This window comes from Mastomys coucha, unplaced genomic scaffold (assembly GCF_008632895.1).
Source record: "Mastomys coucha isolate ucsf_1 unplaced genomic scaffold, UCSF_Mcou_1 pScaffold5, whole genome shotgun sequence".
NCBI classification, from domain to species: domain Eukaryota; kingdom Metazoa; phylum Chordata; class Mammalia; order Rodentia; family Muridae; genus Mastomys; species Mastomys coucha.
Window position 1 is genome coordinate 62560557 of NW_022196911.1, and position 26514 is coordinate 62587070.

General features: G+C 46.1%; 1 protein-coding gene across 1 annotated transcript in view; it reads left to right on the forward strand.

Moving 5' to 3' along the window:
- The window catches only part of Myh13 (myosin heavy chain 13), a 42228-nt gene extending 37768 nt beyond the window's left edge, over positions 1 to 4460 (forward strand). The window contains exons 35-39 of the mRNA XM_031355026.1: positions 318 to 488; positions 1950 to 2054; positions 2157 to 2252; positions 3791 to 3925; positions 4360 to 4460. Of these exons, the coding sequence (XP_031210886.1) occupies positions 318 to 488; positions 1950 to 2054; positions 2157 to 2252; positions 3791 to 3925; positions 4360 to 4374 (522 nt within the window). The 3' untranslated portion in view covers positions 4375 to 4460. The remainder of the gene's footprint in view (positions 1 to 317; positions 489 to 1949; positions 2055 to 2156; positions 2253 to 3790; positions 3926 to 4359) is intronic.
- Positions 4461 to 26514: the final 22054 nt, after the last annotated feature.

A 26514-nucleotide genomic window follows, 5' to 3' on the forward strand; every position in this document is an offset into this window, starting at 1 on the left:
ACCCAGGACATGGCAAGGGGGGTTCATCTCTTCTGAGCACAGCCAGTCTCTGGTAGCTTCCTGGAGAGATGTCAGGATAGAGTCACTAGAGAAGCAAAGTGGGACATGATGACAGGGGTCGGGGGTAGGCTCAGCACTATGCTCAAGATTACAGCATTGTCTATGTACTCTGGGTGGTGCTGGGTGGGTATCCCACTGATGTGTCCTGTGAACTGACCCAGGCCACCATGATGTGAGCAGAGGGTGAAATAGAGATAGCGAGTCTGAATCCTGCAGGGCCTTGTTAGCCTTTACCCAACTGTTTTATCACTCACCAGGCCGCCATGATGGCAGAGGAGCTGAAGAAGGAGCAGGACACCAGCGCTCACCTGGAGCGGATGAAGAAGAACCTGGAGCAGACGGTGAAGGACCTGCAGCACCGTCTGGACGAGGCTGAGCAGCTGGCGCTGAAGGGCGGCAAGAAGCAGATCCAGAAACTGGAGGCCAGGGTGGGTGATTTGGGAAGGCACTGGCTTTTCATGTGGCCTTGTTTCAGCCATCTTGGGTAGAGCCATGAACCAGAAATTTAGTTTTAGGGGGTGGGAAAGCCTCCCCTTTTCTCCTCAGGGTGTTATTGTGTAGAACTTACTATGTAGACCAGGCTGGCCTCTAAGTCATGGAGATCTACCTACCTCTGTCTTCCCAGTGCTGGGATTAACAGTGTGCACCAACACACTCAGCAAAGAGAATGCCTTTTGATGTCCAGTTCTTCTTGCCCACGTATATTCATGGTTATGCACACACATAGGGAAGATGCTCTATGATCGTGAAATTCCCCACTTGGGCACAGTTTCTAGTTCTGATCAAGCTTTGTTTTGATAAGCAGTGCTCCTGCTTGTCCTCTGTCTCTTCATCTCAGATTATTCTCTTTCCAGCTTTTTTAATCTCTATATGCAACTGCAGTTGTGGAGTACATCCCACTCCATCTGCAAAGGAGTTTGATTGGTATAGCTTCCCCTCCCCAGTGCCAGAAGTCCTGCCCTCGCCTTTCTGCGAGGGAGGGAGGCGTATTTCACAGTGACTCATTTACATTGCTGATCACTGTTTTGTTTCCTCAGCCTCTTGATTTTTCCCTTCAGATCTGTGTTGGATTATTTCAATCATTTTTGAAATGGGCTGCATAAACAATTGACATTTCAGAGCCGGGGCTGCATGGAGGAGGTGATTAGAATATCTCTTTGGTTCCAAGAAAAGAGAAAATGGAAGAGTGGGCAGGGATGAGGAGGAGGAGGAGGAAAAAGGAGAGAATTGTCCCAAGAGGAAGTCCCTGGTACAATTATCCTTTATCTTAGCCTTCCTAGAACATGGCCGATAGGCACATGGTTCCTTTTAAATATGCAAAGATTTTTATTTATTTTTTTACCTCTCTCCTCCAAATTAAAAAAAAAAAAAAAAAAAGCTTGCCCGTGAGGAGGAACTTAGGCCCATCCTTCTCTTGGAGCCCTTCCTGAAGGGAAGCACTAAGTCCCATGATACCTTCTGGGTTCTCCTAGCTTGGCTGGGAGCCTGTGGTCACTTTACCCTTCAACAGACACTTACATTGTCCTCCAATCCCAGCTGCTCAGTCTCACAAGTCCAATAAAACTTACAAAGGCCTGGAGAGCAAGCCTGGAGGTGGGAATTTACAAGACCTGATGAACTAAGACAGGACTCTCTGTTCACAATAGAGCCCAAAGGAAGCCTGTTCCCCCTGGGAGCTTTCAAAATGAGACTTGAGGTCACCTTAGGATGGCTAGTGTGTGAGTCTGTGAGGGAAAGCTAGTAGCCTTGACCTCACTTCTGGGGTATACTCTTCACCCCACACAGGTGTGGGATAGCCTTGACCTCACTTATGGAGTATTCTCTTTACCCCACACAGGTGTGGGATAGCCTTGACCTCACTTATGGAGTATTCTCTGTACCCCACACAGGTGCGGGAGTTGGAAAGCGAGCTGGATGCTGAGCAGAAGAGAGGGGCCGAAGCTCTGAAGGGGGCCCACAAATATGAGCGCAAAGTCAAAGAGATGACTTACCAGGTAGCAAACTCCAGTTCCTCCAACATCGCTGTGTGGGACAGACCCCAGCACTGACTGGGAGCCAGGGGTTGAAGCTCTCTGCTGTTGGTGCTCTGTTTGTAGGCTGAGGAGGACCGCAAGAACATCCTCCGGCTCCAGGACCTGGTGGACAAGCTGCAGGCCAAAGTGAAGTCCTATAAGAGGCAGGCAGAGGAGGCTGTGAGTACAGGAGGTCCCCATGTACCTTGCCTGGGGTGTCCTCATGAAGCCTGAGTGGGAGCCAGGGCCTCATCAGAGTTACTCAGAGAGCCCCAGGTCTGACCAGCACCTGCACACCACACACAGAAACACCTGCCCTTCCTTCTCCCTTGGTCTGTGGTTTGGAATCTTCTCTACCTCCAAATTTTCTATACCCTCATAACTCCCCAACTTCTCCTGGCTACCTCCTTCCCCAACCTACATCTCTTTATCCAACTCCACCCTGGCTCATGCTATCTATCACAGACCCTCTTAGCTCTCTCTAATGACCTTGCAGCATCCCAACTCTCCTTGGCCAGACAGGACCAGACCAGACCAGACCAGACCAGACCAGACCAGACTAGACCAGACTAGACCAGACCAGACCACCTATTGGCACTGGCTCTGCTCTGAGACACCTCATCTTAATGCATCCACTCTACTTTCCTGGTCCCCCACCCCACCCCAGCCTTCCTCAGCAACACCCTCATCTCACACTCCCTCTCCATCCCTGTTTAACTGCCTCCTCATCAAACAGGTAAAAAGCAACAGGGAAAACAGACAATGGGCCATGACCAGTGTTTTGAAAGTTGTCTTCCCGGGGCATTGGGTCTAAGGGCTACAAAGAGCAAAATTCCGAGGCCAAGATGAGAAGTAGCTTTTCTCTTTATAAAAAATAAATTATACAGGCAGGTGACACTGGCCTGTGAGCTCCAACACTCCCCAAATGGAAGCAGTCAGAGACCAGCCTGCACTGCGTGGGGATAGCCTGTCTTTAAAACTTACATGAAAAGAAAAATGTCAGCCTAATAAGGTTAAACTAATTGTCTTCAAGAGTTTCTCTGATTTTATAGCTAATATGTTAATTAAACTCTCCAAAGTAAAAAGGCCCTCTAGAACAGAGCCTTTCCTGCACTGTCTTGCCTTTGGGACTGTAGTATTGCCACAGAGCATCTCTCAAGACCAGTATTTGAAGGAAGAAATGATTGGTGTATGACCTCTCTGTTTGCCCTCTTCCTTCCCTGCTCAGGAGCCTGGTCAGTTACTTTAAATAAGAACACCAGAACCAGTTAACAGTAGGGGGATTGTGCACATCCGATTAGTAGAGTCCCAGCAGGATGATACAGAACCATATATAATAGTCTGCCCCAGATGCATGGCAATTGTTAAGAACATAAACCAAAAGGGGGATTGGACCAATGGTCTGATGCCTTCGGGTGCCATGAGAGTGCTCTGGACCTGGGTCATCTCTGGGTTGTATGGGTTCAGGAGAGCCATGTGATGATCCTTGGGAGAAGAACAAGAAGAACTTGCATGGAGCCCCTCCCTAGTTAGCATAACACCCCAGCTGTGAGCAGGATGCTTTCTTTCATCAGTCTTAAGAAAACTTGGCTCATCTTCCCTCACCACTGTCAGTGGAGCCAAAGCTCATACTTACCCTGGTTCTCTCAGCTCCTCAGAACTCAAGAGTCACAGAGAGGTTCCAACAACTGAATAGCCTCCATCTTCTCTCCATGCAGGAGGAGCAAGCCAACACACAGCTGTCCAGGTGCCGGAGGGTCCAGCATGAGCTAGAGGAGGCTGAGGAGAGGGCAGACATCGCTGAGTCTCAAGTCAACAAGCTAAGGGCCAAGAGCCGTGATGTGGGAGGCCAGGTAAAAGCAGACACCTGAGAACTGTGTCTTCTCAACAGGTTCCTCATACCTAAGAACTGACAGACCAACCAAGGAGAGCTCGGAGGATGGCTTTTCCTGCCTTCATCCTTGCCACTGGTCAAACACCCACTTACGCCATTTTAGCGTAGACCCTTGTGTACCAGGCTCTTGCACGAGGCACAGGGTAACAGGCATGTTATCCCCCTGTGTCCCTGTTAATAGAGGTGCAGTCCAGGAAGCCCCTGCTTTTCAGATGACTTGTCCTGTCCCTAGCAGCTTAACTGGTTTCTTCGTCAATGCAAAGGGAGACAAAGTCATTCCTTGATGCCACGTTTCTGAAGTTCCAGATTCTGCACCTGCTCTCCTTGAAGGGGATGCTGGGCCTCCCGTGGAGTTTGACTCATTTCCTGTGTACAATTTCTTTTCTCCCACAGAAGATGGAAGAATGAGGCTCTCCTGAAGCTCGTTGCCATGGGCCACCTCTGGGAGAGCAGAGGGAGAAGGGAAAAAAATAAACCCTCCTGCATACTTAGCATCCACGCTCTGCTGTGTTTGTTATTGTGGGGCTGAGTTCCAGATTCTAGCCTGCTTTGTTGTAAATGGCAAGAAAGTCAGAAATGGGGAACCGTTTGCTCCTTGCCTCAAGTAGAAGAGGTGAAAACTCAGCCTGTTGCCAGGTGAACTTCCAGTTTCTACAAACACTTTAAAATAAAGACCAGGCTAGGGGTGTGGTTCAGTGGGAGAGCATTTGCCTAATATATGTGAGACGCTAGTTTCCATCCTCAGCACCACACACAAGAGAAGAAAAACTCAAACCAAAGACCCTGTGTCCGACCACTCCTGATGCCGCTTAAAATGACTCTCCCCAGAAAGATGACAGCTAACAAGGGTTGGTGACAACAGAGAGATGCAGAAACCCTAGTGCACTGTTGCTAAAAAAAGTGAGTGGGTCCCGTCACCATGAAAAGCAGTGTGAAGGTTCCACAGAAAGCCGAAGCAGTGCCATCTTCTGAGATCGGGATCTTGACAATGAAGTTGCACTTCTGTTTCCCTCAGACTAATTCACAATATCCAAGATATGGAAGCATCCCTTGTCTAAATGTCTGTGCTGGATGAATGCACTTTAGAAATCTGTTGTCCATGGTGGCCAGGACTGGGGAGACAGCTTAGTAGGTGACGTGCTTGCTGAGCAAGCACTCATGTACAAGCTTGGGAGGGGTAGCATGCCCCTGTAACCCAGTGCTGACAGAAGTATCCCCGAAGCTTATTAGTCAGTTCATCTACCCTCTAGCCAGCTGGTGTCCTCCACGTTCAGTGAAAGACCTTGTCTCAAAACATGCGATGGAGAACAATAAAAGAGGATGCCATATCTAGCTTCCGCATGCACACAAGTGCATGTATACAAAGACCCACACACATATTATGCAGACACATACAACAATTATGCCTGGATATGCACCAGCCTATTCTTTAGGAAGAAGGAAATCCTGTTGTTTGTGGTAACGTGGATGAATGCAGAGGACACCAGGCTAAGTGAAACAAGCCAGACACAGAAAGACAACCCATAAATGATGTCATGTGTGTGTGTGTGTGTGTGTGGAATTAAAACAATCACGCATAGAAGCAGAGTGGTAGTTGTTAGAAAGGATTAGAAGTTGGAAGGAGTGAGAAAATGTTGGCCAGAAGAAAATAAATTTCCAGAGATATGGTGATGAATAGGTTCCAGAGATATGGTGGTATGCACAGCAACACATTAATATATGTGTGCAGTGCTGAGTTCAAGAGCATCGCACATAAAGAAACAAAAACAACAAAACAAGTTATATACTTTAGCACTATAAAACTCCTATTTATCTATTATATATTAGACCTCAATAAACTTGAAAAATAAATACTTCAAGAAAAGAAAGAAGACCGGGCATGGGGGCGGCACAAGCCCTTAATTCCAGCACCGGGAAGGCAGAGGCAGGTGAAATTCATGTGAATTCAAAGTCAATCTGATCTACATAGTGAATTTCAGGACCACTAGGGCTACATACACAGACCATGTCTCAACAAAAGGGGGAAGAGGGGGGCAGAGAAAGAGGGGGAGAGGGAAGAGGAGGGGGAGGGAGAGAGAGAACATGTTGGGTAACTATTATTTTCTTCTTAGGAATGCATAATTCTCACAAATTGGGTTTTCTATCTTCTCCCCTAAATTAACTAAAAGTTTAGTGGGCTCAGATGGCTAAACACTCTCTTCGTGTCCAGGGCAGAGTGGACGTTGGTCCCTGGAGATCAGACTCCCAGGCCAGTGCTCCTCACTGGGCTACTCTGCTTTTCCTTCCCACCCCATTTAGGACCTGGGTTGTATAGATCTCTGGTGCCCACTGAAGGGCATCTGAGCAAGCAGTAGGTATCATTAAATCCACTCACTTGCAACAAGTCAGACGGTTTGGGGAAATATAGACTTGGCCTTGGTCCTCCACTCCCTGATGTGGGCAACTCTTCTCCACCTGCCTGCGTCCTCTTCAGGATACCCAAGGCAAAAATGTCAAAGGGACAAACTGGGCCTGGAGAACTTCTGACCTTCAAAGTTCAGGCTGAGACCAGGTCCACTCACCACTCCTTCTCCACCCAAACAGAAACTAGTTAAGTCTCAAGTCTCTCTTGGGCCGTGAAGGTCCTCCTGGTTTTTGATTCTGCTGATTGGCTGGTCCTGGAGGATGGTGTGAGATGAGGACCATTACAGAAAGCTTATGAGCCAATATTAAATCCGAGCCTCAGCCTAACCGCTTACAGGCTCTTCCTGTGTGACCTTGGACTAATGTATGTTCTCTAAACTTGACTTTTGTCATTGGCTACCTGTTCAGGAGCACAGGCTCTGGCATCCAGCAAACCTCAGTGGCATTCTGATACTGTCAAATGTAACCTGTATGGCCTTGGGCTAGTGATTCTCTCTTATCCTTAGTTTCCTAATTATTTAGGGTGAGACAAAAACCAATTATAGCCATTAGTCTTTATGCTTTAAAGATTTATTTGATTTGATGTGAGTATATGTGTCCAGGTGCTCATTATGTGTCCATGTGCACATATATGTGCATGTGCAGGTACCCATGGAGGCCAGAAGAGGATGATGAATCCGATGAAGATGGAGTTATAGGTGTTTGTGAACCACCCGATGTGGGTGCTGATGTCTGGCCTCCAGGCCTCATGACTGAGCAGCAGCACATCCCAGACTGGGTCTCACCCTGCCAGAGTTCCATCCTTCCCAAACTAAAGTTGCTTCATGACTTAATCCTCAGTTTTCCCACATGCTATATTGGGTGTAATCAAGCACTTCCGAAGTTTACTTTGAGATGCAAATAAGAACACATAAGGGGTACCTTTGGCCTGGAGCCTGACATACAGAAAACACTCTAATACTTTTATATTGTCATGGGAAGGGTTGTGGTTTCACCCTAGGAGATTGGGGGGACACAGGACACAGATCTAGCTGGATAACAGTCTGAGTCTGTGACTTTCTCTATGGGTCTCGTATGGTTTGATGAATTAACTTGCCATGCTCGGAGTCTGTGAAATTGCTATGGACCATCCCTCTTCGGTAGCCCAGAAGATGAGATCTGAATTTCTTTTTCCCAGATATTCCCCAGTTTACCTGGAGTTCCCCAGGAAAAAGTTACTCTCAAGTCTCTGCACTGAGTTTCTCATCCCTACCTGGGTCTCTGCTGAAGGATAAACAATGCCTATATTCTTCATAGAGTAGTGTTATGATTCTAATCTCACATCCTAATTGTGCTTACCAACCGGTCCTCTTATTCTGCTCCCTTCCTTAGATTCCCCCCTCCTAAAAAAAAAGAAGAAAAGAAAAGAAAAGAAAACTAATAAGATCATTTTGTGCTGTCCATATATTCATTGGAGCATGGTCAAATCTCTCATATCCAGCCCTCCGAGGGAAGGTGAGTCTTTCTCTATGTCTACCAGAAGCCATCAACTGAGGAGAACCATGCAGCCACAGAGAGGGGCAGGGCCAGCTCTCCCTTGCCCAGGGTTATTGACATGGCTTCAGGGGACAACCACGGACATCAGTACAGCCCCTGGCTGCATCAGGACCACCGACCTACTCATGGATGGTCCTCAGCACTCTTAGGTGGTCACACAGGCCACTCACATCAACACCTAGCCCCAGGCAGCAAAGCCCAAGGACATCTGTTGTTGCCCAGAACTAGGGTGGCATGGCAGGTTCAGGGGCTGAATCTGCCTCTGTATAAGCTCCAGGCTGCTGCTATACACTCTCTCTCTCCCTCCCTCCCTCTCTCTCTCTCTTCCTCTCTCTCTCTCTCTCTCTCTCTCTCTCTCTCTCTCTCTCTCTCTCTCTCTCTCTCTCTTTCTCTTTCTCTTTCTCCCTCTCTCTCCCTCTCCCTCTCCCTCCCTCCTTCCCTCCCTCTCTCCTGTCACAATCATCATGCCTTCAGTTCTACCTTGCTCTATAGCACACACACTGCTCCATTCTCTCTCTCCCATCTCTCTATCACATATTTGTTCATCATAGTGGCACCCTTACTGTTTTACAATCACTATTCTGATTACTAAATAAGAGGAGGAAAGGACTAACTGACAGAAGGATGGACAGATTGATAAATACATGGCAGTCTTATATGCCAAGCTAAGCTACCAGGTGTACCTTGTAAAAATAAGTAACTTCAGATAATTTCTTAACTGAGGCTGAAAGAGAAAGAATGAAGATGAGGTTCATGTCCTGAATTTCCCTCCTTAGCATCTACATGTTAAGGTCCAACTCAAAACTGGGACTAGACCTGAATCCTCGGGTCCTTTTGGATCCCTAACTCTCCTTCGAAATGCGGATGAAGAGGAAGGGAACCTACCACAAGCTGGGGAATGCACAAGATGAAAACAAGAGAACTCAGGAGTTGTCCCAGCACATCTCTACTTGCCAAAGGCTGTGAGCAAGTCAAAAAACACTCCCAAGTCTCCACATGGAATAAGAAATCTTATGATTATCCATCACCTGCCTGCTTGATGGGCTTGCCAAAAGATCCCTATGTAACAATATACAAATGTTTCCCCAACTATGCAACCCTGCCCCAAATGAAGGTGGGGTCATTGCTGTTACTTGGCTACCAGTAATAATAATGATAGTTCTGCTGTTATTACTATTAATTATTATTCAGCATTAAAATCTAGGTGTTGAAGGTGGACTTTGAGTCCTACCAAAGGCACTGATGTCTCCTACCCTGGTCTAAAGCCCCCTCCAAAACAGAACTTTGCTGCCACCTTCTGGCTATGGAAAGAAGAGCTTTGCATTATGCAAATAATCTGGGGATTAAAACGTGATTTCTCAGAGGAGGCATAGAGGGCCAGAGGTGTCCTTGAGAATCATGATTGTCTATTCCTGGGTCCTGGTTCTCCAAATGAGACGGTTTGGTAGTGGTATCTGTGAACCTGTTGGGACAGTGTCAGAGCCAGTCTCCCACATCAGGTCTCTCAGACCAGGCTCCCTCAAGATGACTATCCAAAAAACAGGAGCCTGCAAACATCAACGAGACTTGTGGGGCAAGTGGACTGTGCTACCAGACAGAAGAGCTGGTAAGACTGAGAAAGCCCAAAGCCCAGGAAATCTCAGCATTGAGAATGCTAGGCCTGTGGCCAGCTCCCTGCCAAAGCACCTGATCTGGAACACATAACAATGACACTGCATTCAGTCAGTTAGCAATAAAACCTGGAGTTCCCCATGCTAATGAAGTATCTAGATAGGCCCCAAGTGTTTAGCAATGAGCTTTCCTTCCTGGGCATTCCTTCCCTCTAAAGGTATCTAGTCCCTGGTTCACCCCTAGTAAGATGTATACATTCACATCTTCAATCGAATAAAGCAGTCTGGACAAGGAAGGACCAGCCCCTTCAAGGATCATTGCAGGGGGAGCCTTTGTTATAAAGAGCAATGCCTAAATCTCCTGGAGAAGGTCTTCCTTCCAACCCCTCCATACTCTCGGCACTCACTGGGGACCAAACAGGATTCCACCCCTGGTCCCAGACTCAGCTATCCCCTTTCTGTCTGGTGCATAGGGAAAGCACAGACCACTGGATCCCTGTTCCCAACTCCCCGTGGTCCCCAGCGACATCTGGCTACATAGGAGGCTGGGAATCACAATTTTCATTACAGTCCCCACTACCGTTTATCGCCTGGAAAAACACAGGCTGGGCCCCCTATCACAGACTGTGTTCTGCCTCCCCTGAGTGGCTTACAGGCAGCACTCGGGCTCCCCATTGGCGAGGCAGACGTGAAGCCCAACAGAGACTGGTGTTTATGGATGGCCCTGGTTTCAGGGGGTAGGGGAGCACAGGACCACAGCCACAGTCTGCTCCAATGACCCCTTTCTCATCCAGGAAGCCTCTGTCAGACCAAAAAAAAAGATGCCTTGGTCCTGCAGGGGAGGCCCCTTACTTCTAGCAAGGATGAGCAGAAAGCAAATAGCAGTTCTAAAGGTAAGTTCTCTTTAACTTCTCTCAGACCCAAGAGAAAAAGATGAACTAGCTGTTTCCTCTGCAGGACTGTACAATTGCTAGCCCTTCCCACCCTGTTCAGAGCCCACAGCAGGTTGACATTGATGTGCTCCACTACACTTTGACTTTGGTTGGGTCCTGACATCAGGGATCCAGGATGGAAGAAGAGCAGAGGGAAAGAGGAGATTTGATCCAGTTGATTCCCATCATACTTTGCTACAGCCAAAGCACCCATTGCCTATCAGGTGTCCCAGCCCTCTCTTGTCTCCAGGCTCTGGTAGGTTCTTCTCACTTCCTGAAAGCACGGATACATTAATGGCAACCTGAGATTGTAAAGTACAGCCCTGCTCAGCCTGTGGTGTCCCACGTTTGGCCTATACCTTTGTAAAGTCTCTTCCTCAAACATTCTCCCTAGTGTACTTACTCAGATGTACAATCTAGTTCCTATGGAAAATGGCTGATACAGGATCTTCCCTATTCTACACGTGTACATTATGGGCTTATAGATTTCCTGATGGAGGTGCCTGTGCCAGGAAGAGTTCTTGCTTCTTCCCAGCCATCAGTAGATCACAGTCCTATGCAGGCAGGCGACAACACATTCTGTTTCCTTACATACTTCAACCTGTCATCAATCCTTACTAAAAACTGCCAAACCTATGAAGAGGCCATCCATCCCATCAAAGTGATGTCAGTGGTGAGCTAGAACCAGTTTGCAGAGCCAATTATAAAATGCAGGGATTCTGTGAGCCAGTTATTGAAGTCGAGCATTAGTAAAACCCTGGGTCGTAGAAACTTAGAGTTAAATGAATTGCATTTAAAACAAAAGCAAGATATTCAAGGCCAGCCTTTCTTAATGACCTATGACATTTTATTACCTCTAATCTCTTGAGGTTATCTACAATCATGAAATCTGTGTGGTGGAAATGGTATCTAATGATGTGCTTTTTCATCTCCCCACTTGGTCACATGATATCACTTCCTTGAAATTAATTGGCCATGGTGAGAATATCACACCATGAAAGTTGGCAAACACTACAAAGTACAGGTAGAGACTTGTAAGCCCATTAGCTGCGTGTCACTGACTGGAAACAATGGAATACAGGCAAAAGAAACCTGAAATTCTGTCTATGAGAGATGCTGGACTATGGAGAACCAACCCCAGCCTAACCCCCTAGCCTATGTCAGCTTAAGCAAGGTTGCTCATTGAAAACCTATGAGAGGAGCGATTTCTGTCTTCCTCTGGGCAAGGTTGGAGAAAGGGTAGCAAGGACACAGAAGCCTCTTTTGTGAGGTCCCCTCTGTGCTGTTCTGCTCCTGGCCTGAGGACTGAGTCCACTGTTTCAGAAAGTCAGCTCCAAATATCCATGTGGGAAGGAAATTTACCCATTCATCTAAATGAAGTTCCAAGAACAGTCAATCCTCAGGCTGCCTGTCTTCTTAGATACATCATATTCAGATATAAGCATTCAGATGATTCATATTCTCTCTCTCTCTTTCTCTCTCTCTCTCTCTTTCTCTCTCTCTTTCTTCTTTACCCCTCCCTCCCCTTCCCCTTTCTACCTCCTCCCCTTCACCTCTCTTTCTCTCTCTTCTCCTCTCCCTCTTCTTCCCTCTCTAAACCAACTGTATTTCTAAAATTTTGTTATATTTATGTGTATGTGCTTGCCTTGTATTTGCGTGTGTGTAGGCACGTATGTGCCATAGTGAACACAGGATTTACAGGATCACTTTGGGAATTACAGGATCACTTCTGGCGGTCAGTTCTCTCTTCCATTATGTGGGTTCTGGGGATTAAGCTCAGGTTGTCAGGCTTTTAGGAAGTGCCTTTACCTGCTGAGCCATCTCACAAGCCCTAAATCAAGTGTACCACCAAAAATAAATAAATAAAAGCTGTGCCGGTGCTTCCAAAATGGATGAACTTATAACTGACATTTTTAAAATTCTATGGTTGCATAAAGGCACTTGCAGGGAAGGAAAAAAAAAAACAACCAGAACTGCTTTGCTTCAGTTGTCGAACATGGTCCCACATTCCAGGGCAGGAGGTGGTAGGAGGATGTGGAGTCTGGCTGGTCAGGTCTGAGTCACAGGTCCTGGAATTGTGAGTAGCATCGGCTCCTCCCAAGCTCCACGAACTGAGAGTGAGGAGGGTGGTCCCTACCCTCCCACTGGGTCAGGTTCCTATTTCCAAAGAAACAGCTCGAAAAAAGCAATGGTCCTTCCTTTTGTGGCTGGAGACCATGCTGAATGAATGAATCTGAGCTTCTTAAAGTTGGGCAGACTCTGCCTTTCCTATGGGTGACTGGAAGGACAATGTGACACAGTGTCTGTAACCTCACAAACGCCAGCGGCCACTTCCCTTTCTTTCCCACTCACCCCGTTAGTCTCTTTCCCAGGAATGACAGTGCCACTCCATAAGACTCTGACAATGTGGGCCATGTCTCTCTCCTTGCTCACTGTTGAATCAGCCGGCGCCCAGGGCCAGCAGACAACTCTCATCTTTCACAGCTCGTACCAGACTCCAGCCTCTCCTAACATCTCATCATTTCTTCCTCAGCTGATGTCTCCAATTGCACTGTGCCACTGGCTGCTGACAGCAGGAGGGAGAGACTCTCGCTCAGAGTCAGTGCCCCACAGTCAGGAACTTCCTGTCCCATGAGTCAGGAAGGACAGATGTGGGTGGGGCTAGACAAAACATCTGGACCCAAATCAGGACATGGCTTCCATCCGAACCCAGGGCCACCCACAGCAAGCTGCTGGCTTGGGCGGGAGGATTTCTCCTTCTGGAGATTTGTCAGCCAACTCATTTGATTAACAATGAATTAACTGAGGGCCCATGTCCTGCCAGGAGCTATTCTGGGTACTGGGAAAGGAACCATTGGTTAAGTAAACAAGAATGATTAGTGCCTTCCTCCCAAGGACATAACCTGCCTCAGTTTCTTCCATCCTCATATCATGTCCCATATAAACCATTGCTCCATTAGAATCATGAGTTTCTCACCACAAAATTGTCAACCGTGTCAAGAGCTGACAGGCTCTTCACCACCTTGTATCCAGCATAAACCAGGTCATGCACATGCAGGAGACTACCAGATAGGATGAACATGCCTAACAGCATTGTTATAATTAAATAGCTAAAACCTAAAATACTCAGTAACAAAGGTCTGCCTGAGTCTGATATGTTAATTTACAGCCACAGAGTTAACTGGGTGCATATTACATCCTCAGTGTGGTTTCAAGAGCTTTCCATGGATCATCTCATTTCTCACTACAGCCTGGTGCCAGAGGCTCTTTCTTTATCCTTATTTGACAGATGTGGCACAGACTGTTCACGAAATCTGTCAATGTTTCCCTCTCTCTCTCTCTCTCTCTCTCTCTCTCTCTCGTGTGTGTGTGTGTGTGTGTGTGTGTGTGTGTGTGTATGAGTCTGAGCTTGCAGCTACCACGCTACCCTAGGATTATGCATATTTTAAAAGGCACATATGCAAATGACATCAATATGTCAATATGAACACTTCTACTCACAGGTACTAAACAAAAAGAATCTACGTTAGTATGTACATACTAGTCTTCATCTTGTGAGAACATAGGGCTTTGTCTGGAAAGCCCTCGGCTTGGGGAGTAAGATGGGGTTTCTACTATACATGAATTTTTATTTCTTTGCATGGTGTGAATAGCTTTTGTAAATTAGCTACCTGAGGGGTTCTGTCCTCAGGGCTCAGCAAATGACTCTCTAATTTGATAGAAGAACCTATTTACGCCTCAATCCCTCAGCCCACTGTCAGGAGGCACTTCCACATAACTTCTGGAAACAAGCCTTTGGCTCAAGGCCACCTTTGAGGGAGGACTGGCCATAGGAAGTCCTGAGGGGCTAAGAAGAGGTTAGGTGTCATTGAGGCCCCTGAGAAGGGGTCACAAAGAGTCACAATGTCACAACAGCTATTTTGTGGTGACCTTTTGCAAAGGAAGGTATCCTCTCACTGTTTGATTCTGTCCCCCTCATCCCTGCATTCTACAGGGTATCTAAGGATTAATAGACACGGAGAAGCTCAGATGGGCAGTGTTAATGAGGGGGACTCTGGATGGGGTGAAACAGGATGAAACCTTCAAGAAGGTAGAAGGAGCAAGAAAGCCCAGCATGGCAGATGCCCAAGTTAAGCAGTAGACACTGCACCATCCAGCCCTGTGGTGGTTTTCTTCTTCCACGCTTTGGGCTTCCAAAGATCAGTAATATGAAAATATCCAGATCCCACCCACAGATGGAGCCATCCCAGGAAGTGTGAAAGGAAATAAATGCCAGCTGTGTCAGAGAGAGGAGGGGGAAAGAAGCTGGGAGAAGGAAAGCTATCAACTTGGGGGTGGAGATGAATGGTATCCATACAGGCCCACCTGAACTGGAGTCAAGGATATGAAGGCGGTTACATCAAGAGCAGTTGAGGGAACCAGTTTTGATTGGCCTCAAGGTGAAGCCTGGGAAATGGGAGGTGATAGGAGACTCACACCTTTGACACAGATGTTCATGAAGAAAGTGTTGCACACTGCTCTAGTCTAGAGTCTTGCTATTTTAAGTGTGCCATGGTCCAGCATCAATATCTGTGGGTTCTTAGAAATGCAGGATCACAGGCCCCTCCCCAAATGTCGTGAATTCCAGGGCACACCTTCACCAAATCCCCAGGTGGTTTGTGGACATATTAAACATAAGAGGCACAGATCTAGAACACTTCCATTTAAGTTATGGTCTCAGATCAGGTCCACCTCTGAACTGTTCGTAATGTTCTTCAACAAGACATAAATAGAAACAGTGTTTGGAGGCGTTTTGTTTTGTTTGTTTAAAAAAAAACAACTTGACATTGCTGTGACATCCATGCCCATGGTTAGAAGGTCCATCCTTTGCGTGGGAATTTCTAGTATTGCAAGATGAGGCACAGGCTGTGCCTTTGGAGATTCATTCAGAATGTGGGAAAATCCATCACTGCAGACATTTGACTTCAAACCAAAGGCTCTCAACATCCAGCCAGGAGAGAGCTGACTAAGGGCCAGACTGTCCCAGTCAGTTTTTGGCTCTCTAGTTCAGAGGTAGGACCTGAGAAGAAGTCACATTTCTAACAGGCTTCCTCTTCAAGCAAAGCTGCTATTACTGGCATAGGGACCACATGGGGAGAGACAGGACTGTCAACCAGGAATCCAATCCCATATACACACCTGGCCAAGTAGTTCTATTTCAAATGAATTAAGTTTTAAATTTTCTATTTTGTTTCCTATCCAAGTAAATACCAATATTAGGACCCACATAAATCACAAGACCGTCAGTGTCTTTCAGCAGGACACTGAAGAGGCCCACTGTGAACACAGCCTTTGGACACAGGGCAGATGCCTCCTTCCACTCTTCTCCTAACATTAGTTAAACCTGCCCGGGTGAAGGGAGCTTCCCAGAGTACAGTGCAGGAAAAGGAACAGGAAACCTTTTCTTCCTTCCTTTCTTGAAATATGTCCTGAACAGCCTACCTACAAGTGTCAGGGGAAGTGTCACACCCTGTGCTTCCAAACAGATGGCCGTGGAGGTTTCTGAAACATATCACTGAAGGGGCTGTAAATGTCAAAACTAAAGAGAGAAGGGGGAGTTGGAGGAAGATCCCTGGACACATAACAAGAAGCATTTGTCAGAACACGATGCTGACATTGCTCTTCGAGGCTTCAGTAAATAGCTTCGTAGTAGATATGAGTTTAGCGGCTATACTGCATTGTGAAGGCTCAAGCCCTTGGCTTTCTGAACCACCTCAACACCTCGTACATAGCCAGGTATGCCCACCATGCCATATGCCATAAACTTACAAAAACTGTCTATCTACTGAGAAACAACTGACATATAGGGTCTCCTGTATCCCCATTACCCCTGGCATTATGGAACCCAGAAATGAAAAGCCAGACATAGGCTCTTCTTAGTAGCCAATAGCTAAGGTGATCCATGAAGGGACACTTGGGGATTTAGGAAAACGTGGTGTAAGACACCCTGAAGCATTCAAATCAGGATTGTCGTATTTTGTAGCTTCAGACACCTGTGAGAGGAAAGCAATTAAGGGAAAAAAAAATAACTCCAGTCTTAGCCAAGAATTTCCAGAGAGCAACAGTGCCAATCAGGGTCATTTCATGAGGCTAATACCATGCTGATGTCAAGACAAGAGTTATATGCCTGTTTCTCTCATGAGCGTGGATGTGAAGGAATTCTAGGAGCATACTGGCCAACACAGCCCAGGACCATTTAAGAAGATAATATATCCCGAGAAAGACTGAGTTTATTTCAGGATTTTAAGTTTGATTCAATATTAGAAAACTTACCAGTGAGCTGGTTGGAGCGAGGGGGCAGCTTAGTTGGTACTGTATAAGGACTTGAGTTTGAGCCCTGGAACCCATGTTAAAAACAAAAAAAGCTGAGTGTGGTGCCATTTGCTTATAATCCAGGTGCCGGAGAAGCCGAGAGAGGTCAATCCATGGGTTTACTGGCCAATTAGCCAGGTTAGCCTACTTAGAAAATAAATTCACTTGACAAAATTCAAAAAGCAAGCCTACTACAGTAAAGCATAGTTGTGAAAGAATAATACGGGAGGGGGACAGCAGAAGGGTAGAGCATTTGAGGCTAGCCCAGCTACATATGCTGTCTCAAGATGAAAACTGCCACCCTATACCAAAACTACAACTACTTCAAAAACAAAACAAACAAACAAAAAACCCCTTAGCACAATACCTGACATAGAATGCCTTCAATCATGCTAACTCAAATTAGGTATAGTGGCTCATGTCTATAACTCCAGCATTCCAGAGACTGAGACAAGAGGATCACTGTGTGTTCAAGGGCAGCCTACCTACAGAGAATTCCAGCATAGCCTAGACTACAGAGTGAGACACTATCTCAAACAAAACAAAACAAAACAGCTAATTTCTTGACCTTTAATTTTGTTTATTTTACTTGTGCTTTACTTTGGGGAGCCAGAGACTTGTTTGTGAAGCCAATGAATACTCCAGATGATTTTCCATCCACCATTAGTACAAACACAGCCACATCAATGTCCCTGAAGTTTCAAGACAAAAGTCCTGGCTCCTCTGGTCCCAGCAGACTAGGTTCATCAATTAAAGAACGATTAAAGGCAGAAGAGGGAGAGGTAAGCAAATCTACATTCTAGGAAGAGCACATAAGGGGTCTGGTGACTCTGAGTTCATCTTTGGGATGCTGACACGAGCTTTCAGTTTCACAGGGGAAGAACTGGTACAGCACAAGCATACATGGTAAGACCAGCAGAGAGGGTCGAGGTGTGCTCTAATGGACCACTGTCTCTTCTGTTTCTGCAAAGTAGTTAGACGAAGTGCTATTTGCTTAAAGGAAGCAACCTGGTTCCCCTGAGATGTGACCTCCCATTTTGGGGTGATCTTATCATCTGGTGATAAACCCTCAAGGCTCCACAGTTCCAAAGAATAGCCGTGAAAGAGATGCCTTGGCCAAGGTCTACAGTAGAGCCTCTCCTGCCTTGGTTCCACTCCAGAGAGATTAGGACGCCCTGAGCTGGACCCAAGGGACCACTGGGATACATTGTAGCTCCTTTAAGGTTTGTACTACCCACAAGTTATCTAGGAGGTTCAGGAGATGCAAGTAGGAAGGAATGGACATAGCTGGGGAGAGCTGAATGGGAATAAATTCCATACGAAAAACTTGTCAGTGCGTTCTCATTCTCATTTGGTGCCAAGAACAAACTGGAAATTCCCAGAATACTTCTCTTTGTTTTTTCCTCTTCAACATCCATGCCCTTCTAAACTCCTGGCACCTAACAAAAGCTACAGAATCTGTTTTTAAATCGTCCCCTTATTCCTGCCTGTTCTGGAAGACTCCAGAGAGAAAAATAGAGCAGGGAGCAGAGAGCGGGGAAGGGGAGGTTCTGCCACCATTCCAGTGTTTCCCCCAGGAAAGAAGACAGACTTGGGATGGGGCTGGGGTGGGGGGAGATTACCAGACATCCAGGGCACTCTACTAATGCCACTTAGGGATTATAATTTCTGGAAAGAAGTGTGGATGAGAGTTTATTTCCATATGTGACTCCTAGCTGCTGTTACCCCAAGGCCATCCTGTTCTGCCAGAAAGCTTCTTTTACTCCACACAGAACCAAAAAAAAAAAAAAAAAGAGCATGAGAGGTCCAGGAATTCAGTTTAACGCTGTCTCTAAACTTCCTGTGCTGAAAATTTTGGCTGCCCTTGGAACTAAGAAATAAGCAAAATTATATATTCTAAAGGGCTGTGCTTATTTCCCCGGTCAAACAACCCCAGGGGTGGTGGTGGTGGTGGTGATGGTGGTGGTGGTGGTGGTGGTGGTGGTGGTGGTGGTGGAGGTGGTGATGATGATGATGATGACAATGGTGACAATTTAGTTCCTACCACCTAGATTTGGCAGCTTACACCATGTGTAATTCAGCTCTACAGGATCTGTCTCCTTCTTCTAGCTTCTTCTCAAATTCATGTACACACAGACATATACATAATAAATAATGAAATAAAGCTTAATAATAGTAACCAAGTGTGGTGGCACATGCCTTTAATTTCAGCACTTGGATGGCAGAGGCAGGCAGGCATATGTGAGGTCAAGCCCAGCCTGTTCTGAGAAGTGAATTTTGGGGTAACCAGAGGCTACAAAGTGAGAGTCCATTTTAAAATAATAATAATAATAATAAATAGTATAGTTAAATAATAGTATTAGTAATGATTGTTGATAATAACAACAAAATGTGAATGACATGTCTACTAGGTCTTGATTTGTTCAGCCCTTCCTAAACTTTGTATCCACCTGCAGGCTTACAAGGCTCATATGATGGTGCCCACTCTGTAGATGCAGAAGCAGCTTAGAATTGGCTCAAAGCAATGAGGCTCCAGAGCATTTCACCACACAGCCTCTCTAACAGCAGGATGAAGGGAAGCAGAAAACCCCAGACCCTGCAAAGGCCCCCTCCACCTTTTACTGCTGGTGAAGGCTAGACCTTTGGACTCCTAAGGGACTTCCATGGGGCAGCTGAAACCAAAGATCCCTAGCTCTTTTATCCAGAGGCCCAAGGAGTAGACTCTTTAGATGCAGTCAATCTGGGCTTTGCCCCATATAGTTCATAGGCAGGGTTTCTATGTCCAGCTGAATATGGTAGGTTACATGGGATCACATTAAGGTCATTTCCCGTGCTGCAGGTCCAGTCTTCCTTAGGCTCCCAAACCCAGCTTCGGCACGGAGATCCCTATGAGTACAGCACCTCATGCAGACACAGACCTAAGGGCAGAATAGAATAAGGAGTGCCCATCCTCCCCACACACACCCATCAATCACACATGCACCCAAGAGCTCCTTCTTTCCCCGCAGGCCACAATGACTTTCCTCATCCAGCACAACAAAGGCTTTTTAAGGGAAGCCTGTGCCACCATTGCCAGCTATTTCCAGCCACTTGTAAGAATCCCTTTCATTACTGCTGGCTCCTGGCTGCCCTGACAATGTGGGGAAGCTTTTCTGCAAGCGCTCTCCGCTCTCCCCTGCTGCTGGGACACGTGCACCTCAGCACCCCGTGGCTCTCTCTCCACTTTGCTCTCCCCTCTTCACGCTTTCTTTTCAAGGTGAAGATTGATCTCTGCCCAGCGGGTGCTGGGAAGTTTCCTTAGAGGAGGCTTTTATCTGCACCTGTCTCGTCTGCCTGTGTTTTAATAGTGGTACTCTATTCAAGATGCATCCTCTTCCTGTCCAAAGACCAGGAAAGTCCCTTTTAGGCACACTGGGCCCATCCAGCCCAATGTCCACACGTAACTAGCCTATTGGTCTGTCTACTCGGGTGACTTTACCTTCTGCTGTGGTTTGGACTTAGTTTGCCTCTGTGTGTGTCTGTGTGTCTCTCTATGTGTGTGTGCCTGTGTGTCTCTCTCTGTTTGTGTGCCTGTGTGTATGACCGTGTCTGTGTGTGAGCATGTGTTTGCGTGTGAGCACATGTCTATGTGTATGTATGTGTGTGTGTGTTTGTGTTTATGTGTATATGTATTGTAGCTCTCTGTGTGTCTGTCTGTCTGTATACATCTACGTGTGTGTTTGTGTGTCTGTAAGGAATTGGACTAGTCAGCCCCAGAGTGAGTTGTTAAGCATTTGCAAGGCAAGCCTGGCTTGCTCCCTTTCTCTGGCACCAGCCATCCTGCTCAGCTGTGCATTGGGGCTTGCAGCTCTTTAGATGGCGAGTGTCCCCACAAAGGCTTGTCCCCCAGCCTTTGATGCTCCTTCAAAAGTGATGGAATGTTTGTTTGGAGGTGGAGCTTGGTGAGAGTGAGGTCAGAGGAGTAAGCTAGCCTGCCTGCCCTTGGAGGAGATGCTGAGGCTCTGTCTGCTTCCTTTGCTTTCTGATCATCACCTTGGGGTGAGCAGGCCTGTGCCATGATCTGTTAACCCACCTCAGGCCCAAGCAACCATAGACTGACACCTCTGAGACCATGAGCCAAAGAAGCCTTTTCCATTCAGTTGGTAACCTCGGGCCGTTTGTCACACTACCAGAAAGCTGACTAATTCAGTGCCTCAGCAGACACTGGGGCTGTGTTCTTGGGGTTTTCCAGCCCCTAGGACTATGTATGAGTCAAAACATCTTTTCTTTACAATGTATCCAGCCTGCAGTGTTTTGTTACTAAACAAAGAAAACAGGCTGGAGCACCTGCTTTGGGACAAGACCAGCTACTCTACAAAAACAGGTACCCTGTGCTCAGTGCCACAGTCCCTGTCCCCAGGACAGTACCAGTACTAACAGCAGCTCAGTGAGTGCTTGCTAAATCCTCACCTATGAGGTAAAAAATGTACCTGCCTTGTACTACCAGGAAAGGCAAATTCTCGAGTACTGTAAAACAGTTAGAAGCACGTGGGAAGAGGGGGCTGCTAGCAAACACTTAGCCAGCACCATCATTACTCACGCTACAAACCCAGCGTGTGCTAAGCAGAGCACACGAAAGACGGAGCCCAGCATGTGAGGCAGCATGACAAGCCGCTATGCAGAGGCTAAAATGAGGGGCTGGAAGCTCCCTGAGATCAGAGCAACTCTCCTGGTGGGGAGTCAGTTGGGAAGCTCCCACCCCGATCTTGAGAGTTGAGTAGGAGCCTGCCAGCTCAGCAGCAGTACAGAACAGTTTAGGCTTGGGATTGAGGTACAAAAAGGAAGGCAGAGGTGAGGCTGGAGGGGGGAGGGTTAACTTTGGACTTACTCTCTAAGACTCAATACCCTCTGCTTAAAGTACTATTAAATTAGAATAAAAGAAGTATCCTCATGGCTTGTTCAGATGTCTCAAAATATCCTTAAGCCGGAGTTTCCCCTTCCTGGACCAACTTCAAGGCCCAATTGCATTTCCCCTCATCAGAACCATAATTGGAAATTCATAAGGGAATAACAACCTTTTTCAAGATCATTCCCCCCCCACCCCCAAAACTGGTGCTTTTTTGAGTATTTTTATATGTTGACATGGTAGAGCTAAGAACTTACCGGAAGAATGATAACCACTTTCAAAGCAACCCACCCCCCGCCGCCAAAAAAAAAAAAAAAAAAAATTATGGCCACATCGCAGGCCTCCTGCCTCCCAATCCACCAAGCTTCTGTCTTTCAGATTAAGAACTCCTGAACACAAAGATTTGATAAGTCATTCAACAAACAGTGAATAAGCTGCTACTACATGCTAGACACTGTTACAGCCTTTGGAAATAAACACTTAACCAGACAGTAGGAAGCCCATGCTTGAGGGGTGATTGCAAGGGAAGATCATTTACTAATCACACAACTGCCAGCACAAGGCTCTTTGCCATGATAATAAGATTGTCTGTAAAGGAACTTCATATTCATATTCAAGGCAAAATGAGTGACAGAGTTTAGTGGTAGAGCACCTGCCTAGCAGGCACAAGGCCCTGGGTCTGGGCCCAACATCTTAATACAAACAAGCAGAGTATCCTCAAGCCAAGAGGTGTTTGGTGAGGAGAAATGAGGGGAACTCAAGCAGGAAAAATGGCTGAGTAAACTCATTCATCAGCCCCATTCCCCACATTCTCACTTTCCACAGTCTTGGTTCCTTTCTGAGACATGTCTCCTCCGGCCGTGTTAGCTTATGCATGAATCTCAGCACTCACAAGACTAAGGCAGGAGGACCACACCAGTTTAAGTCCAGTCTGGGATACATAGCAAGAGCATATCTCACAAGAGTAAAATTAATAGCAATAAAATATCCATATTCTCACCTTTTTGTCCCTTACCAGCATCCTTCAAAGCACTGGCAGACAATGTCAGCTAGGAAATGTCCTTAGCCAGAATTATCAAAGAAGGGGACAACAAAGATTTAAGTACTTTTACCCTCCAAGCCATCTTACTGGCCCTCTCTTCACCTTTCTATTCTTCTATCTCAGTGTTTGCTTGTATCTTAAGCACTTGCAACATCATGGTCCCAGGATGGCTGCCAGAGTTCTATACATTTGAGATGAGAGAAATGCAGGTGAGGTAGTGTATTCGTTAGTTACTTGAAAAACTGTTGGGATAAAAGACCCTGACAAAAGCAACTTAGAGCAAAGCAGAAAGGTTTATTTTTGCTCCAAGTTCAAAGTTCCAATCCTCCAATCCGTCCTGATGGGGAACTCAAGTCAGCAGGAGCCTAAGGCAGCTAGCTACATTGCATCTCTGCAGGAAGAATGCAGAGCACAATGAATGCTTGTGCTCACTGGTTCACTCTCCTTTTTATACAGCCCAGAATCTCATCCAAGGGAATGATGCCACCCATAGTGGGCAGGATCCTCTCATCTAATTAACTTGATCATAATAACTCCTCACAGCCAGGTCTATAGGGCCATCTCCCAGGTGACTCTCAAGCTCATCAGGTTGACAATTACAGGAAGCATGTCAGCTTGCCTCCTACACAAGAATGAAAAGATTCCTCAGAAACCCCTCATAGACTTCCCCTCTTTCTCACTGGCCTCACTCAGACCACACAATCATGTCTAATGCAAAGGGAGGCTAGGAAATTCTGCTTTCAGTCTTCCATAATCAAGGGCTGTAGGAGAAAAAAATGGGTCTGCAATGCCTTGTGGAGACAGTGTCTGGCAGAAAAGCTTGCAAGTACACATGACATGGGGCTAAAGCTTGCTCAAGCCGTCTTAGGCTGGGAAATATTTTTAAAAAACTGAGAAAAATAGTACACTTCAAAGTGAGCCTAAACATTGTGTCTTGGATCCAAGCTGGGCCAGTTTGGGGAACTCCGAAGCTGGAAAGCCCCACCGCTGTAGGGGAGGCACACAGTCTCAGCTGTGTGACCACAGATTCTGCACAGCAAGATATTCAGTGCCACAAAGGAAGGTGGGTACCTATTCTTGTGCATTAAGGCAGAAGTGGGGCTATCTGCTTAAAGCTGCAGCTTCTTCTGCTGTTAGAGATTCAGAGCACATCTCTCTCTCTCAATTATCAAGAGGATCTTGGGCACATTTTGTCTGGAGTAGATAGGCTAAGCACTAACCAACTCCATCCTTTTTCCTAACCAGCTGAACTTGGCCCTCGACTCAAGTTACACAACAGCCTGGTCCCACTGTCATTATGAGTCAAAGTGTCAGTTCAGCCAATCCATGGGGCTTTGGGCTCCCACACAGAGGAAGTTGGAAAGTGACACTCTAGTCAAAACATAAGTTTGGCATCACACAGTAAAAAGGAAAAGAGGAAAAAGAACCCAAACAAAATTCTCTGTGCTTCTGTCCATGTGTTTGTGGGAAAACAAACCCACACAAACTGTCAAAAGGCCACACTGGTCTGATTACATCCTGAGCCCAAGCTTGTCCTTATAGTACTGACCCCATTTAGAAATTATACTACCACAAATGATTTTTCATCCCCACATGTTTGTCTTTCATGTAGACACATTAAGTTAAATTTTTCTGTGAAGAGAATATACTTCATCATCATGCTTATAGTGATTGGAAGAAATCTTGGTAAATGAGCTCTGGCTTTTGTAAGCTGAGGAGATTTCCCATTTATTCACCTAACCACCCGCCTACTCATCTACCTATGTATCTGTCTGTCTATCTATCCATCTGTCCACCCATCTACCTGTCCATCTACCTACTCACCCACCTGCCATCTACTAGTCCATCTATCCATCTATCCATCCATCCATGCATGCATATTTAGACCCCTCTGCCTTTCCATTCACCCATCTAAACATCCAACCATCTTTCTAAGAAAACAGCTATTTGTCCATATATTTCTTCCTAAATCCACATCTAGCCATCCACATATCCAATTATCCTTCTATCAAGCCACCCATCCATGTAACAATTATGTTATCTATTCCCTTGGGGGTGTCTCTGTTCTTGCTTATTCTTTGCCTAGAAATAGCACACTTTTTACTCTCCCCACTTCCCTGTTTTCTGTTTTGTTTTGTTTTGTTTTTGAGACAGGGTCTCATATGTAGTCTTGTCTGGCCTGGAACTTTCTACGCAGACCAGCCTGGTCTCCAGCTTATAGATATTGGCCTATCTCTGCCTCCTGGGTGCTGAATTAAAGGCTTGTGCCACTATACACAGTGACTTCTTATTTTTTAAATCTTTCTTTTTCACACAGAATACCTTTCCCCGGACAATGCCTAAAATCCTTCATTTCAGAGGTCCTCCATGGACCACTTTCTTTGAGACAGCAGTGTTATATTCCACTTTAATTCGTATACTTTATATCCCCCTTTTATGATAAATTGCAGCCTTCTGCATCTGTTCAATCATGTTTCACTTCTCCTATAACTTGTGATTGAAATATTCTGCCGTATTTCTTATCTCTCCAAGTAAATTGCAAACTTTGTGAGATGAAAGACTAGTTTTCAGTCCTCTGCAACCTCCCTCCACAGCTGGTGTCTTACCTAATAGTATGCAAAATTTAAGCACTCAGCAAATGTACCACATTGATTGGATGCACAGTCTTCATACGTGACATGAGGACAATATTGGCACTCTAGGTGTAGTGTGAGATCCTAGCGTGGCTATGAAAGAGTTTCACAAACTGCAAAGTCCTAAATATATCACCATTATTAATAACATCATCACTTTCTTCTATTAAGAGTAAATACAGTCACTAGCCATATGTTCCCTACAACCCAAGAGAACAAGGATGTATTCAGTGGGTATCTTGTTAATGCTTACAGGATGTTTACATCTCATACAAGGCACAGGAACTACAAGGATAGCTGGAGTTTGATCCCTGTCTTTAGGGAGCCCGTGTTTTAGCAACAAGGCAGGCATAAGCACTTGCAGTTGTACCTGATTCTGCAGAAGCACCATAACACAGACAGAAGATGCTCAAAAGTGTTCAGGCACTCTTTGATTCTGCCTGTGAGGGTCAGGAAAGAATCCACTGAAAGACTGCCACTTGGGTAGAGCTTGAGAGATGAATAGAAGTGTAGCAGATGGAGAAGGGATAAAGAAAAAATAAAAACCACGTTACAAAAGAAGCAGCTTGGATGTACGGCTGTGTGGGCAAAATGAAGTAGGGCTGTCTGACAGCAACATAAGTGGAAATAGACAGCTGATACTAAGCATTTGGCCTGGTCCATGTTAAAGACTATGACCTTGGTTCCAGTGGCTGCAAAACTACATAGAAGAAAATGATGAGATTTGCATTCCAGCTAGGTGGCTGCTACCAGGGCCATAGCTTTCCTTTGAAGAGATACAAACCATTAAGGATGGGTTTGGGAATGGGCATAGTGTCCCAGCACTTAGGGCACTGAAGCCAAAGGATCACACTGTGAGTTCAAGGCCAGTCATACACACACACACACACACACACACACACACACACACACATATCCCTGTCAATAAAAACCCAACTGGCTTCAGTCTCCCTGATGTGAGAATCTGGAGAGAAAGGTTCTGGTACAGCATCACTGATCCTTCAGAAGCCCATGACTTTCCATGTCTCTACTCTGCAAACTCTACAAGCGCTTGCTGTCATGATTCTTGAGCGGTTTCAAGATGGCAGTTCTAGTGATAACGGTCAAACAAATTCCAAAGTATCTCCCATTTCCCAAACCCTTAACAACACATTGG